General features: G+C 56.5%; 2 protein-coding genes across 2 annotated transcripts in view; both read right to left on the bottom strand.

The window, feature by feature from the left end:
- The window catches only part of SCRT1 (scratch family transcriptional repressor 1), a 3,324-nt gene extending 868 nt beyond the window's left edge, over positions 1 to 2,456 (bottom strand). The window contains exons 1-2 of the mRNA XM_044914363.1: positions 2,342 to 2,456; positions 3 to 367 (exon numbers count right to left, since the gene is read on the bottom strand). Of these exons, the coding sequence (XP_044770298.1) occupies positions 3 to 367; positions 2,342 to 2,456 (480 nt within the window). The remainder of the gene's footprint in view (positions 1 to 2; positions 368 to 2,341) is intronic.
- A 13,532-nt stretch (positions 2,457 to 15,988) lies between these two features.
- The window catches only part of TMEM249 (transmembrane protein 249), a 7,334-nt gene continuing 6,697 nt past the window's right edge, over positions 15,989 to 16,625 (bottom strand). Inside the window, exons 5-6 of the mRNA XM_021688741.1 lie at positions 16,487 to 16,572; positions 15,989 to 16,272 (exon numbers count right to left, since the gene is read on the bottom strand). Coding sequence (XP_021544416.1) covers positions 16,087 to 16,272; positions 16,487 to 16,572 — 272 coding nt within the window. The 3' untranslated portion in view covers positions 15,989 to 16,086. The remainder of the gene's footprint in view (positions 16,273 to 16,486; positions 16,573 to 16,625) is intronic.

Raw genomic sequence — 16,625 nt, forward strand, 5'->3', positions numbered from 1 at the left:
GCCCCCGACCCCGCGCCGCGCGCACCCGCCCCGGCCCCGCCTCCGCCGTCGCAGTCGGGAGCTGCGGCAGAGGCCGTGGAGGGAGCGGCGGCGTTGGCGGCCTTACGGCGCGAGCGCCCGTCGGTGATGAAGAAAGCGTCAGCCGCGTAGCCCTCGCTGACGGCGGCGTCGCCGTTGATGTAGCCGCCCGCGGCTGTGGCCAGCTCTGGGCGCGGGGTAGGAGGCGGTGCCGAGCCCGCGGCCGCCGGGCCCAGTTCTCCACGCACGGCCGCAGCGTACATGGGCTCTGGGGACGGCCCTTTGAGCAAGGCCGCCTCGGCATCGCCATCGTAGACGGAGGCGGGCCCCGCGTAGTCGTTGAGGTATCCTGAGGGCCGAGGTGGACAGGCAGACAGAGGGAGGGGGAACCGGCCAGCGGGCGAGACACACACGGGAAGGCGGCGGGAAACACGGGGTCCGGGAAGGAGGGAACAAGAAAAAGGACAAAGGAGAAGGGGCCGGGGGACCGCGGGGCAAGGAGGATGGAGGAGGTAGGGAGGGGAAGAGAAGAGAGGACAGATGAGACTGGGACGGGCCTCGGCTCCGCCCCCGCCGCCCGCCCCACCCTCGCAGGGGGAGGAAAGAGGCGCATCCTCGGGCGCGGCTGCCCCCCTTCCGCGGAGCCTCAAGGTCAGGGGGGAGGGGCGGCGCTTCCCTCGCCCTTCTTCCTCCACCCCTCCTCCCCCTCGGGTTCTCCCCACTTCAGCAGTTTTCCCTGATTATGCAACACACTGCGGACCCGCAGCGCACAAAGCCGGGACCGCCCACCGAGGGACCCCGTCGCTTCTGCCTCTCGGGGTTCCCACCTGCTCTTCCCCTCGACACCTAGAACTCGTGTCCAGGCTTGATGCTGCCCCTCCTTGGTCCCCTAGGCCCCCCAACAAGCCCTGAAGACTTCTTCCTCCGGCAGCCCCTCCTACCCTCTCTAGCACCTCCTTCTTCCCTCCCAGGTCTTCCACTACTCACTGGACTTGACCCCCTTCCTGCTCCAGCCCTATCTTCCTCCATCCACTCTGCTTCTTCCCTGACTCCCTTCGTTCATCCTGTACCCTTGGGTCCTACCTTGTTCCACATAGTCCTCTTCCCCCAGGCCCTAACCCTTTGTAAGGGCCTTCCCAAGCCTCAGGACCGGCGACCAGGGAGTCGCTGCGTCGGAGAGTGCCAGGGCACCCACCAGGGGACACCTTCACTGGACAAGTGCTGGCAGGCGGCATCATTAATGCCGGTAACTGCAGTTGTTCTCAAGGTACAAGATGGATCTCACAACCTCAGAGTCACAAATGCACGCACCACATGATGCGGCCTCTGGCTTGTTCAGGGTTACACCCAGCTTCCCAGCCACCATCAGCCCTGGAGTGTCCTCCCAGGGTGGGCTGCTCGCTGATCCCAGCATACCACCTACTCATGCAGGGTCACACATGCAGCCACCCTGGACACACTCAGCCAGGGTCACCAGTCACATGGGTGCACAGCGGCCTCAGAGTCACATGGTCCCATGTAGTGGCACACAGGCAGGCACACACTCATACAGGGTCACACACAAGCGCACACAGTCACATGGCCACACGCAGTCACATGGGCGCACACAGGCTCACACACAGGCTCGGCTCACACAGGCTCAGGTCACACTTGTTCCGACACCCCACGCTGCTGGCACTCCCAGCCCTCCTGCCTGCATGCTAACAGTTGTCCTTGAACTTGGGCACCCTTACACAAAGAGCCTCCCCCTGATTCCAGCACTTGGGACCTCCCTACTTAGAGCCCTCGTGCCCACATCCTCCTCCCTATTTTGGTTGCAGGGGAAATACTGCTGCCCCTCTGCTGGTACCCTAGTCCTGACAGGTGGCGGCCCCCACTGGACCCATGCCTACTCCCTGGAACTCACAGCACTCTGCTGACCCTAGCCAAGAAAGAGGTTGATACTCAGGAAGGCCCAGGTTTCTGGGTGTGGGTCTGCATGCATGGCAGGTCCTGTCATATCAGCAAGTGTCCATACGCATAGCCAGGGTGTGGGTCCGTGTGTACCTTCAGGTACTTCCTGTTTCGGATCCTTGCTCCCCACCTTCTCTCCTGCATTGACACTCTCCCTGCCGGGCCTTGGCCCTGTTCTGGCCTGCCTCTGCGTTCCCCTCTCCCCACCTTCCTCCACAGTCCAGCTTCAGCCACTGTCTCCCTCTGGTTCTGGTTCCCTCGGGTCTATTTCCTGAGGCCCCCGGCCCTTCCATCCCCATACTCTGGTCCTCTACCCCTTCCAGCATTGTCCTGGGCCCCTTGCTGTCCCCAGCCTCAGCCCAGCTCGCACCTTTCTCGTGCAGTCGCACTCCGAGGTCGCTGCGGGCGCGCCCGTAGGAGCTCTCGAGGTCCGCCGAGGAGAACGTGTCAAGTTTGACCTTCTTGACCAGGAAGGATCTGGGCATGATTCCTGCGGGGCACCGGCGCTGCGGGCCTGCGGAGCCGGGGCGCGGGGGGGCTGCGGCCGCGGCGGGGCCCCGTCACCATCCGAGGAGCGGCGGAGGCAGCACGGGTCCCCACTCTGGCCTTTGGATGCTGCCGCTGGAGTACCGTCCTCCTGCCTGCCTGCCTGCCTGCCCTGCGTTTCCTCCTCTGCTCCTCTGGATTCCTCCTCTTCTCTTCTTTTCTCTTCTCCTCTTCTCTTGTCTTCTCTTCTCTTCCTTCCTTCCTTCCTTCTTTTCTTCCTTCCTTCCTTCCTTCTTTCCTTCCCTCCTCTGGTCCCGGCTTCCCAGCCCGCAGTGCCGCCCCTGGACAGGCGGGGGAGGAGGCCGGGGGGTGGGGGGTGGGGAAGGGGGAGCGGCTCCGTCCCGGGCCCGGAGGCTGCGAGTGGGTGCAGGGCTGGCCCGGCTCCGCGGCCCCCTTCCCCTCCCCCCCACCGCCGCGGCGGAGCCTCAGTCAGCGACCCCCCATGCCCCTGAGGGTGGAGGCGCCGGGCCCGGAGAACGCGGCGGCGGCGGCGGGAGCGCCAGCAGCTTCAGCACCGCGGCCAGCGCCGGCCCGGCCAGCACCTCGGCCAGCGACCCGGCGCGCTCAGCCGCGGCGGGCGGCGAGGGGCGGGCCGCGGGTGCTCGGCCGCCAGGCGGGGGTCCTCGGCGGGGGTCTCTAGGAGGCTTGCTTTATTGTTCTGCAGCCGGAGCGAGCGGCGGCGGCGGCGGCGGCGAGCGGGGGGCGGGGGTCCTCGGGGGGAGGGGTGCGCAGGGAGGGCGGGCCGAGGGAAGGAGAGAGGGAGGGACGGGGGCTCCGGGGGCGGGGCTCAGCGCTCGGACAGCTCCTGGGCCCAGCCTCCTGCGCCCGCGGCCGCCTCTGCCTGCGGCCGGGCCCAGCCTCTGGCTTTTAAAGCCCAGAAGCTGAGGGAGGGGGAGGGAGGGGAGGGAGGAGAGGCCGGCGGAAATGGCTGCGCTGGGCCGGGCCCGGCCGGGGTCTCCTGGGAGGGGTCTTGGGGATGCCGCGGCCCCCGCATGTGTGGATTTCCCCCGAGCAGCTTCGGGAATGGAGGCCCAGAGGTCTGCGGCATTGTCGTGCGTGCGGGGGAGAAGTGGAAACAGGCCTGGGACTCATGAGCCCCAGACTTGGGATCTTGTGGGGAAGAACGCAGGGCGGATCCCAGTCTGGTCCAGCCTGCCTAGCTATCGGGTATGGAGGCTAGGGATCTTAGGGGACGGGTGGGGGAGGCGGGAGGCGAAGGAGCGAATGCTGAGGCAGCGAAAGCGGTGTGGAAGCGCGGCGCGCTCCCCGTGCCGCAGTGTCTCCCTGCCACTCGGTCACCCGGGCTGACCCCGTGCCCGCTGGAGAGGTCTCCCTCCACCCCCCACCCCCCCCGCCTCTTTCCCAAGGGGCGGATGTCGAGCGCCGCGGCGACGCAGCGAACGGGCTGTGAAGGGGGAGAGGGGCTGCCATGCCCTTGCTCTAGAAATTCGACTTCATTGGTGGTTTTACACCCTTCCGCGCGGCTGCAGCTCCCCGCGGCGGCCCCGCAACCAGGCGGATAACCCTTCCCGCGGCCGCCCGCCCCGAGTTTGCAGCCCCGATGACGTCAGGCCCAGCCGCCAATGGCCGGGCGCGGGGCTGTCGGGGGCTCCAGGCCGCACAATGGCCGCGCGCGGGGACATATGTCCTCAATTAGGTCCCGGAGCTGCCATTGTCCCCTCCCTCGCCTGCGTCGGGTGGTTCGGGAGTCCACGCTCAGAGCGCGCCTCCGCGCGGCCCGCTGTCACTGAAGACCAAGGTCGCAGGGGTGGCTCGGGGGAGTGTCCGGGCGCGGCCGAGCCCGGAGCGCGTGCAAGGTGGGGGCGCGCGCGCACCCGTCGCTACACGCAGTGACCTTGTGCAGGGCGGCACGGCGGGACCGCGGACTCCGGCCGGGAGCGCGCGGCGGGCGGGCCGCTCCGGGAGCGTGCGTGCGGGGGCGTGCCGGGAGTGCTGAGCTTGGAGCCGCGCTGCCGCCTGCCCCGCGCCCCGCTTCCTCCCGCACCTCGGCCCTGGAGGCGGGCGAGTGTGGGTGTGAGCAAGCTGGCCCCGCGCGGGGGACGCGGCGGAGACCACAGGCCCGCTTTGTGGCATTGGCCACGGCCGCGGCGGCATATTCATCTTGCGTGGCAGGCGTTCCCGAGGGGCGGGGGCGGGGCGTCGCCGCCCCCTTATCGCCGAGCCGCAGCCGGCGAGGCCTGAAGTGGGGGCGGGGACGGGGACCCCCCCTTGGGCAAGCCTGTAGTCCCTGCTCCCTCCCAGGAGGGCCCGGCCGAGGCGCAGACGGAGGCGCGGGGCCAATTAGCATTTTGATTGCGGGACTGGGGGCCCATCTGGACCGAGGCCTAATTACCGGGCAAACCCTCCGGGCGCGGGCTGGACGTGCCCGGCGCAGGCCCTTCCCAAGCGCCACCACCCCCCCCATCTCCTCCCGGACAACCCGCCCCTGTCTCCTCTCTGGCTTCATCCCTGTCCCCTCCTCTACTCCCAGTCACTCTATCCTTATGCTCGTGTTTCCCTGGCCCCTTCCCTCATTCTTCCACTCGGCTACCCGTCCTCTTGTTCACGTCCTCTGTCCACCCTCTTCACCTCTTCGGTCATTTTTCTGTTCCTCCAACCATCCTCCCGTCCCTCCGTCCCCTGGTTCGCTGTTCACGTCCCTGCCTCTCTCTGTCAAGTTCCCCGCCCCCTTGGCTCCCAACCCTCTTGATGGACAAGGCGTCAGGGCACAGACACATGTGTCCCACGGCCGGGTGCTCCCGAGGGGACTATTCGGGCGGCCCTTGATCGGGCTCGCTCAGGTGGAGTCCGCAGCCCCTCGGGGCGCCTGGCGGGGAGGGGCAGGTGGGCCCAGGCCTTGGCCATCAGTCCGCAGTGGCCGGGGTGCAGAACACACATGCGGCCCAGTCTCAATTACTTGGGCCTCCTCACCCCGCCTCCTTTCCAGCACCCCTCTTGCCCCCGCCGGCATCCCAAGGTCGCTGCGCCCGTCCTGGGGTCCAGCTAGGAGACGGTGATTCTCATGAGATAGTGATTCTCATGCTTTTGGAAAGTTTCAGCTGTCTTCCACCGGAGGCCACCCTGAATCTCTCCCACTGAGGGCTGGAGGCCTGGTGGGAAGGCTTTGTTGCAGGAGAGGACAAGGTGAGAGACAAGGATGCTTTGGCTCCCAGAGGACTCAGCCAGTTGAGGGTTACTCCAATCCTCAGGGCCTTAGCGCCCAGGGAGTTGGTCTGTCCACCCTGCCCCCATAGAGCCTCTGGTCCTCAGAAACTGTTTCCTCTGTCCTGGTTCATGTTGCAGCTGGGCCCAGCCTCTTACCCAGCTGGGATGAGGGGATGCAGTGTTGGTTCTATGTCCCTCTATCTCCCTCTGCTTCTGGGCGTGCCACCTCCAGCCCTGAGCAGGTCCCATGTTGCTGAAAGGCCAGGCTTTAAAGGGGAGACTCACTGAATTATGTCCCCAGCAACCTGCCCCCAGCAGAGCCAGGATCCCTGTGTGTGCTCACTCCTGGGCCCTGTGGTCACCTTCTCACCCCCCTCCACTCTAGTAGGACTCCAATCCAGTCTAACCTAGCCTAGAGGGTCCACTCCTCCTTCTGGATTCCCCCCCCCCCACCGGCTTACCAGGATCCCACCCTAGCTAGGAGCCTCTTTTGGCCTGGCTCCTTGGTACCCCAACACCCCCCTCCTCAGCCTTCTCTTCAGTAGAATGGGATGGGGTGTTTTCCTGAAAGCCAGCTGGGATCCTGTGTGCATAGTGGGCTACCCATGATCTGCTCATTCTGTTTCCCAAATGTGAGGTGAGACTCACAGCTCATAATAGCCACTCCCCACCTGCTTCTAGAGCCCATGGCCAGCCCAGGACACAGATACTAACCAGAAAGATGAGTAGACCAGGTGATAGCTTGGATCATGAGAGCAGGAGGGGGCAGAGACCAGGCCTGGGAGACAGTTGTGGGCTTTAGCCTCTATTCCAGAGGAGATGGGAATGTATATTTTTGAGGAGCAGCAGGGAAGCCAGTGGGGATAAGCAGAGTGGTTGGGTTCATCCAGGTTTGGGCTTTTGCCAGGTGAGCTTCTGAAAGGGGCATCTGAGCCCAGAGGGTATGCAAGGGAGCGGTGACAATGATTGTGGAATCTAAATGGAGTGAGGAAGGGGTAAGGGCATGACAGTGTGGGGGCTCCGGAGTGCTGGGGTCAGCATCTTCAGGACTGAGCTGGGGAGTAGGTGATGATCTGAGAATGGGGTGTTGAGAGAAAATGCTAGAGTGGGGGTAAAGGGGGACAGTTACAGATGGTGACAGGGTCAAGGGCATAACTGGGGCAGAGGACGAGGTCATTGGCAGGAAGAAGAGGTCAAGACTGAGGAGCAGGGAGTTGAAGGGTGGTCACAGGAAATTGAGACCACCAGGAATTCAGACCTGGCGCAGCGATGGGGCGATGCCCACAGCAAGGGCTGGTGTTGGTGGTGGGCACAGCGGATGGCTGGTGTCAGCTGGGACTCCTGCAAAGAGGAGTGGGGAAGGGGCTGCAGGCCACAGTGAGGAACAGGGCAGGTGGGTACCCCCTTCCAGGCCAGGGGGCTGAGCTGGGGAGAGAAAAAGCAGCCCCCAGAGAAGGCTGGTGGGAAGGGAGCAGGGCAGAGGGGAGCTGGGGTTCCCAAGGGAAAGTGAGGGCCCAGCAACAGGGCTGAGGTTGTTGGTGGGGGGGGGGGGGTTGCTGGTGACCGGCTGGACTCCAAAACAGGCGATGTGTACTGGGTGAGGCTCATGAGGACAGCGGCATGAGGCAGAACAGGTCCCTGCTGGGGCAGGAGCTTTGGAGCTACAGGGAAGAAGTGAGACCACGAGGCAACTAAAAATGTCTACTTGAAAAAGACAAGGAAAAACAAAGAGCAAGTATCAAAGTAGTAGAAAATATTTATATAACAATGGATTAATATTCTGATTATAGAATAGCTGCTGTAAATGAACTCTACAAAACAAAGATGCTGAGACCCCCAAGGGGTTAACAGGCAATTTACCACACAAGAAATAAGAGCCCTTACTGGGAAAGACATGCAAATTAAACAAGATGCAAATTTCAGGGTGGGTTTGTTTTTTACATTTTTATTATAAAAAATATCAGATGTGCGCAAAAGTGCAGAAAGTCAGATAAGGATGGGTCCACATGTGCTCATCACCACCATCACCCAAGACCGGCTGGCTCACAGCCAATCTGGTTTCCTTTCTTCCCCCATCCGTCCCCCAACCCCAGATGTCATATCACAAAATGTCATTTTTAGTAAGTAAACAAAGACATGAGAGCACACAGGGGCCTGGGAGTTGCATGAGGGAGCCCCCACCTCTCACCCTGAGTTGACGCAGCCAGAGCTGGGGGCACTGTCCCCTTCTTGCTTCAGGAAGGATATCCCTTCAGCCTCCTGAGTTTTAGGGCCATCAGAGAGGCCAGCAGCCCTGAGTGACCCAGGTCCTATTTTGTTCCAAGGGATCCAACCACCTGACCCTGCTCAGACCCTCCGGCCTCATTCCAAGCTTGAGATAGAATTTCCATACAGTAAAATGTCTTAAGTGTGGAGTTCCATCAGTTTTAACAAACAGAGTTGCTCTCGTAACAAGACATAGGATGGACACCAGGGTGGCTCAGTCAGTTAAGCATCTGCCTTTGGCTCAGGTCATGATCCCAGGGTCCTGGGATCAAGCCCCGCATGGGGCTCCTTGCTCAGCGTGGAGCCTGCTTCTCCCTCTGCCTCTCTCTGTCTCTGAGACAAATAAAATCTTAAATAAAAAAAAAAAAGACACAGGACACTTCCATTCCCCTCCAGGACAGTTCCTTGGGGAAGCTTTAAAGGAAACACAAGAGGGGAGGGGGGGCAGGAGAGTGGGCCCTGGAGGAGGGGGAGGTAGTGGAGGGGAAGAGAGGGTGACCAGAGGATGGCAGGACCACCAAGGGGGAGCTGTCATCCTGCCTGCATTCCCTGGAAGTTGGCGTGGGGTGGTCCGGCAACTGTGTAATTCCTAATGCAGTTGGACCCTCCCGCCCTCACCTCCCTGGCCTTCCCCTGGGGTTGCACACTCTCAATATTTGCTCTAGAACACAGAGGAAGAAAAGACTGGACAAAAAGAGGAAGAGCAGAGCATCAGGGAGTTGTGGCGTAACTTCACATGGCCTAATATGCGTGTGATAGGGGTCTTGAGAGGGAGGAGGGATTGGGGAAAAAACGTAGAAATGATGGCCAGGAATTTTTCAGATTTGATGAAAATTATAAATGTACAAATCCAAGAAGGTCAAGAAGCCCCAAACACATGCTACAGGAAGAAAACCACAGCCCAGCACATCATAGTCAAATGATAAAGGGAAATATTGAAAGCAGCCAGCAGGGGGTGAGGGAAGAATTAACACATGCTGTGTACAAAGGAGCAATGATAGGATGACAGCAGATCCTCATGGAAATCAGGCAAGCTAGAAGATGGCGGAGCAACGTCTCTGAAGTGCTGGAAGAAAAACATTGTCAACCTAGAATTCGATACCCAGTGAAAATATCTTTCAAACACACAGGTTAACTAGATTTTCAGACATACAAAAGCTGAAGAATTCGGGGCACCTGGGTGGCTCAGTCGTTGAGCGTCTGCCTTCGGCTCGGGTCATGATCCCGGGGTCCTGGGATCGAGGCGGGAAGGGTCCCTGCTCAGCGGGAAGCCTGCTTCTCCCTTCCCGCTCCCCCTGCTTGTGTTCCCTCTCTCGCTGTGTTTCTCTCTGTCAAATAAATAAATAAAATCTTTATTAAAAAAAAAAGCTGTAAGAATTCATCACCAGCTGACCCACACTGCAAGAAATCCTAAAGAAAGCCCTCCAGACAGAAGAAAGTGACACCAGGTGAAAATCTAGATCTCTACAAAAAAATGAAAAGTATGGAAATTGTAACTAAGAGGTAAATGTAAAAACTTTGTTTCTTGTTATTTAAAAGATAATCAGCTGATTAAATAGAATTAACAACGTATGTGGGATTGGGGCGCCTGGGTGGCTCAGTCGTTAAGCGTCTGCCTTCAGCTCAGATCATGATCCCAGGGTCCTGGGATGCAGCCCCGCGTGGGGCTCCTTGCTCTGCAGGAAGCCTGCTTCTCTCTCTCCCTCTGCTGCTCCCCCCTTGCTTGTGTGCTCGCTCTCACTTGCTTTCTCTTTCTGTCAAATAAATAAATGAAATCTTTAAAAAAAAAAAAAGAGTAAAGAAATTAAAATAGCACAAGTTATAGCTAATAAGCCAACAAAGAAAATAAATCATACAAAATTTTCAACAAATCCAAAAGAAGGCAGAAAAGGAAGAGAAAACAGGGACAGTTGGGACACATAGAAAGCACACAGCAAGATGGTAGATCCAAACCCAAGCATGTCACTAATCATGTTCAATGTAAGTGATCTAAGCACCCCAACTACAAGGTAGAGGGTGTCAGGTGGTATAAAAAAGCAGGGCCCAATTATATACTGTCTACAACAAGCCCATCTTAAATATAAAAATAGGTTAAAACAAGAGGATGGGAGAAGATATACCACATAAACACTAAAGAAGGCTGGGGTGGCTATGTTTACATTAGACAAAGTAGATCTCTAAATAAAGAATGTTCCCAGGGACCGGGAGGGTCATTTCAAAGACCGTTAAACTTATGGCAAAAGCTGTGCCAGGACCAGGTCCTGGTTGAAGATGAATGAGACCCTGACATATGGGCTGAGGACAGCTGGGTGGAGGTCCCTGAACATCTTTAATTTCCAGAACCCCTAATCTGGACCACCAAAAGAGCTGCCCTCCAATGAGAACTTGCTCTCTTTGAAGAGATCCAGGGACTATTCCCTCTTCTGACCTCATATACACCCTTAGAGTCTGTCCCCACTTCCCACCACAAGGGCCTCGAATGGAAGTCGTAGCCTAACCTATCCCAGCACTACTGAAGTATGACACACCTGTCCCTGCAAAAAAAAAAAAAAAATCTATCGAAGCCCTAACCCCCAGTGTTTCAGAATGTGATGCTATTTGGGAATAAGGTCACTGCAGATGTAATTAGTTAAGAGGAAGCCATCACTGGAGTAGGCTGGACCTTTAATTCAATAGGTGCTTTTACAAGGAGAAGAAACACACACGCAAGACAGAAGAGCATCCTGTGAAGACATAGAGATGCGTGAGAACAGAGGCAGGTCAGCCAAGGGGCACAAAAGACCTCTGACACCACCAGAAGCTGGAAGAGGGGCCTGGAGCAGACTCTCCCTCAGAGACTCCAGAAGGAATGAACCTTGCCAACACCTTGATTTCAGACTTGTGGTCTCCAGCACTGCGAGAAAATAAAGTGCTGTCATTCTAACCCACCCAGCAGCCCTAGGAAATCGGGGACAGTTGGCTTCTTTTCACAATGAATGATATGACAAGTGATGAATGAGCTAAAGAGAGAACTGTTTAGTTTTCAAGAAGAATTTGGAGAAAATATTTCCAGTCTAGGACTTACTGGGTTGAAAAGTAAAACATTTTTTTCATTCCCAGTCTCTCCAGCTTGCAAAAGCTACTCAGAGTAAGAAATTCTCTGAGGGGCGCCTGGGTGGCTCAGTCGTTAAGCCTCTGCCTTCGGCTCAGGTCATGATCCCGGGGTCCTGGGATCGAGTCCTGCATTGGGCTCCCTGCTCAGCAGGAAGCCTGCTCCTCCCTCTCCCACTCCCCCTGCTTGTGTTCCCTCTCTCGCTGTGTTTCTATCAAATAAATAAATAAAATCTTTCTTAGAAAACATTTTACTTTAGAATAAATTTAGATTAGATTAACAGAAAAGTTGCAGATATAATACAGAGACTTCCTGGACGCTCTTCCCTCATCTTCCCCTAATGTCAGTACCTTAGATTTCTATGGTACGTCTGTCACAACCGAGAAGCCCGCACTGGTATGTTACTATTAACTCAACTCCAGGCTTTATTTGGAGTTCACTTTTTTAACTGACATTTTCTTTGTTTCAGCAACCAATTCAAGGGACCACATTGCATTTAGTCTCCTTAGTCTCCTGTGGTCTGACAATTTTTGTCTTTCCTTCTTTTTCATGACCTTGACAGTTTTGGGGAGTACTGGTCACTTTTGTAGAATGTCCTTCAACTGAGGTTTGTCTGATGTTCTCTTGTGATTAGCCTGGAGTTCTGGGTTTGGGGAGGAGACCTCAGAGGTGATGTGGTCTTCTCTCTCTCTCTTTTTTAAGATTTTATTTATTCCTTTGAGAGAGAGAGAGTACAAGCAAGGGGAGATGTGGAGGGAGAGCGACAAGCAGGCTCCCCGCTGAGCTGGGAGCCTGACGTGGGACTCGATCCCAGGACCTGGGGTCATGACCTGAGCAGAAGACAGACGCCTGACAACCTGAGCTCCCCAGGCGCCCCTGATGTGGTCTCATTGCATCACAGCAGAGAGACATGATGTCAGCAGGACTTATCACCGGTGATGCTGACCTTGATTACTCGCTTAGGGCGGTGTCTGCCAGGTTCTTCTACTGTAAAGTTATTATTTGTCCTTTTCCATACTCTACTGTTTGGATGCAAATCCCTAGATCCAGCCCACACTCGAGGCTTCTCCCATATTTTAATAGAAGTCTCTATTGAAGATATTCTGTCCCTGTCTCATTAATGTACATTGTGTCTGTAGGGAAAGAGAATTTATTTATTTATTTTTAAAGATTTTGTTTATTTATTTGACAAAGAGAAACACAGCGAGAGAGGGAACACAAGCAGGGGGAGTGGGAGAGAGAAGCAGGTTTCCCGCAGAGCAGGGAGCCCGATGCGGGGCTCGATCCCAGGACCCTGGGATCATGACCTGAGCCGAAGGCAGACGCTTAACAACTGAGCCACCCAGGTGCCCCAAGAACTTGTTTTTTTGTTTTTTAGTTCATGGGTCTCTGCACTGAGGACCCACACAGCTGGGTTGCACCCAAAGAAGGATACCTGAGCAACCTCATTTGCACCTGGACCTGACTTAGATGCAAGATCCTGGACTTGAGGTCTGAGCTGGGTGCTGTGATGGGATATTGGCGGCCTTGGGAGAGGCCAGAGGGTGGACGGTGGTGGACTGCCTACATTCATGACCCCCTATAAAACTCCTGGTTTTCATGTACTTGGTAGACCCTTTCCACACTGACTCTGGGCTTGGACATGTGACTTGCTTGGCCACTAGGACATTAGCATGAATGATGCATACAGAGGCTTAATGGGATTGTGGCCCACTGGGGCTAGTCTTCTTGGAAACCAGTAGCAAAATAGTCTCCTGAAAGATGAGACACCACTTGAAAAGAGGCCCTGGAGGATGGGCGTTAACTTGGACATCTGGCCCCAGCTGAGCTCCCAGCTGATGCAGCCACATGAGCGACACCAGCTACATGTGTGGACAGGAGCCACCCAGCTGAGCCCAGCCAGCCCACAAAACAATGAGTAAGTATTTGCTGTTTTAAGCCCTTAAGTTTAGGGTGGTTGGTTATATATCAATAGAGAACTGAAGCTCCTTGTTCTTTGCCTCTCAACTCCTGTCCTCACACTCTGCCTTCCCAGCTCAAGTCCCATAGTCCAAAATTATAATCACTTCCCCGAACCCCACACTCTTATAATATTGTCCTTACTAATTCCCAACCCTTGTTAGACCAAACTGTCTTCCTACTCCATCCCTGCATCCGAGCAGCAAAACTTTGCTAGAGAAAAACATAAAACCACACTCACTCGTTCTTTAAATTTACAACACATGGGGCATCTGGGTAGCTCAGTCAGTTAAGTGTCTGCCTTTGGCTTGGGTCATGATCTCAGGGTCCTGGGATCGAGCCCTGAGTTGGGCTTTAAATTTTTTTTTTTAATTTTAAAAAATTTACAACACACATCTAAAAGTGGGCTCTCTATGCAGCCAGAAAATCTTACTACACTTTCTTTATCCAGTTTGTCTTTCATTCTCTGGGAAGACTACTTCACACCTTGCCTTTTCTTTTTCCTTGAAGCTTCCAAATCTCCACCCACCCACCACCCCTTGAAGCTAACAATCTTTTTTTTTTTTTTTAATTAGAATCAGGGGCTTGGCTACAAGCGTTAGAAAACTCCAAATAACAATAGCATAAACCATAGAAGTTTTTCTCTTTTGCAAAGAGCTGAAAAGCCATCCAGAGTTGGCAGGGCAGCTGCAGTCTTCAAGCTCTACAAGTCTATCTTGTTGTGCCCTCCTCAACTCATTCATTCTACCTCATGGTCCAAGATGGTTGCTTGAGCTCCAGTCATTGTGGGTGCGTTCTAGGCCAGAGGGAAAAAAAAGGAACTGGCAAAGATAGGCAAACCCCTCCCTTTCAGGACACGTTTGGAAATTATACATACCAATTCTTATATCACATTGGCCAGGAATTAGTCTCAAGACCACATATATCTATTTGTAATGGAGGCTGGGCAATGCAGTCTTTATTCTGTGGGACAATATGCCTAGTTAAACATGGGGGGGGTGTTCTTTTTAAGGAACAAGTGGAGGATGGGCAAAGAGATCCTGCTTGCAGTCACAATGTGTTTCCAATGCTCTCCTCTTCTGTCCAGCCAAAAGTTTGTTCCTGTATCACACCCTTTACACTTCCCATCCCCTTGTGCAGGTGCTCTTCTCCAGAGCTCCCCATGGCCCCCAGCTCCTTATCAGCTCAAATGCTGCATCCTTGGAAAGGTCTTCCCTGATCCCCTAGCTAGGGGGACCCCATCCCCCTTCCCTGCCACTTTGGCAGTATACAAGTTAGCTCTTCAGTGTTTGTTCCTCTTAAGTTTGTCAGCTCCAGGAGGGCAGGAACTTTGCCTTCCTAGATGAAACTGAGTCCCCAACCTGAAGCACTGACAGATCTGAGCATCCCCCCAGAGCCCAAGGGACTGGCATGTCTTTCTAACCCTTCAAAGCTGACAGCACCCCGGGTCTAGCTCAGGCAAAAGCCACTTACCCAGCTAGCCTAGCCCCATGGCCTACACCTCCCACTCCTCCCCTTCCACCATAACATTGTTCCTCAACCCGTCCCAAGCCCATGCTCACCCTCTCCAGCCCGTCCCCTGGTAAAAGCAGGGCACTCTCAGTCTGGGGATAACTTGGGCCTTATCTTCTGAGGGGCAAGGAGACCCTACACTTGTGCCGTGAGTAATAATTGCTCCCTGGGACTGCCTAAAGCAGTTCCAGCAGCTCCTGGATCTTTCCTGAGAAAGGCAGGGGCGTCTGTGCACCCACTGAGTTTGGCCAGCCTTGGGATCGGGAGCTGATCAGAGAGTGACTGAGCCATGGTTCCAGGCAGGACCAGGCTCATAGCACGTGACCTGGGCAGTCATGCAGGACCCCAAGCTCAGAAGGGCCCATACTAGGTTTTGTTGTTGCTGTTGTTTTCTTTTTTTTAATTAAGTAAACTCTACCCCCAATGTGGGGCTCTAACTCACAATCCTGAGATCAAGAGTCACATGCTCCACTGACTGAGCCAGCCAGGCGCCCCATACTGGGTTTAATGCTTTAGTGTCTCCTGGAAATTCTTTTTTAAAAAGATTTTATTTATTAGAGAGTGCACATGTGTGCAAGTGCAGGGGCGGGGAGAGGGAGGCAGAGGGAGAGGGGGAAGCAGGCTCCCCGTTGAGCAGGGAGCCTGATGCTCGGCTAGATCCCATCGTGGGATGGTGACCTGAGGGAAAGGCAGATGCTTAACCCACTGAGCCACCCAGGCGCCCCCTTCTGGAAATTCTTAATAACTTTTTAACAGGAGACTGCATTTTTGTTTTACTTGGGGGCCTGCAAATTATGCAGCTGATTCTGGCTCCAGACACACTCATTGACACAGTGCCCAAAGACCTGGGTCACCAGCATGGCCCTGAGGAAAAATGCTGACCGGGAGAGCCACATGGTCAGTCCAGTTGCCACTCCTCCTGAGTCCCCAGTGGCCTGCTGCCCTCTCTGCTCCCACAGTGGCTCCCAGCACCCAGATCACGGGGACGCCCCCTGGACAAGGGAATATGGGACTGGTGTTCCAGCAGGCCTTGAACCGTGGCCTAGGGCTCTGCAGCTTACTCCCTAGGAGCAAGGCAGCTGCCACTCTGGGGACGGTCTAGCCCAAGACGTGCCCCCAGGCACAAGGCTGGACTGGTGGCTGTGCCCCATCCCACGGCTGACTGGACCAGGAACTGACTCGGACTGACCAGATTCTGACTGCTGGATGCCGCTCATTGGTCCGCACTTCCAAGGCCGGACAGGACCAGTAAGTGCTGCCGACGGGGAGAGGCTGCGAGTCCCACACCTGCCAGTGATGAGTTCAAAGGCCTGGAGGGCTGCCGCTCCTGACTCACCCTGCTCCTATCCCCACCCCCAATCTTCCAACCCAACTCCAAGATCTGCTGCCTGAGGCCGTGGGAGATGTGCACTTGGGGGAGACCCTGGAGCCGGGGCCCGCCCCTCCCCCCCGCACCCCGCAGAGGAGACACTCGCCTGGTGGCAAGAGACAGCTTTATTGAGAGGGAGACTACCAGTCGGGGGAAGGTGAGAGACTGGCGGGGACGGGAGATCCCGGGGCGGGGGCTGCCTGGAGCGTCACACGTCCAGGTCCTGCTGGGAGATCCGCTTGCCGGAAGGGCCCGTCTTGCGCTGCACGATGCCCGGGCTGAAAGTAGCCCCCAGAGGCCAGTGGCGGACCACGTGCCGGTATGACGTGGCCAGGTAGTCAAAGTAGTTAATGTTGAGCTTCCGGGCAATGTGACGGCCCAGGTATTCCGTCTGCTGTGGGGACAGGTGGCGGTCAGGAGGCCGGCCAGCCCTGGCGCTCTCTCCACCAGCTGCCAGCGCTAAGGCCTGGGCCGCGGCCCGCGTGGTGTTCACGCGCTGCCTGAGAAAGGGCCCAGCCTAAGCCCCTGAGCAGTGCTAGGCCTCCTGCAGAACCCGGCAGGGGAGTGCAGTGTGTGGGGGCCGCAGGGCGGACTGCGGCGGGACCCACCTCATAGCGCTCCGACAGCTGCACCAGCACCAGGGGCTCTAGCTTGTGGCCGCACAGAACCAACTGGAAGAAGCAGCTCCCATAGGCTGGAAAGGGGAAAGCAGCTCAGCCTGGGGACTCGGGGGCCCGCAGGGGCTGG

The sequence above is a fragment of the Neomonachus schauinslandi genome, chromosome 4, assembly GCF_002201575.2.
Source record: "Neomonachus schauinslandi chromosome 4, ASM220157v2, whole genome shotgun sequence".
NCBI lineage: Eukaryota > Metazoa > Chordata > Mammalia > Carnivora > Phocidae > Neomonachus > Neomonachus schauinslandi.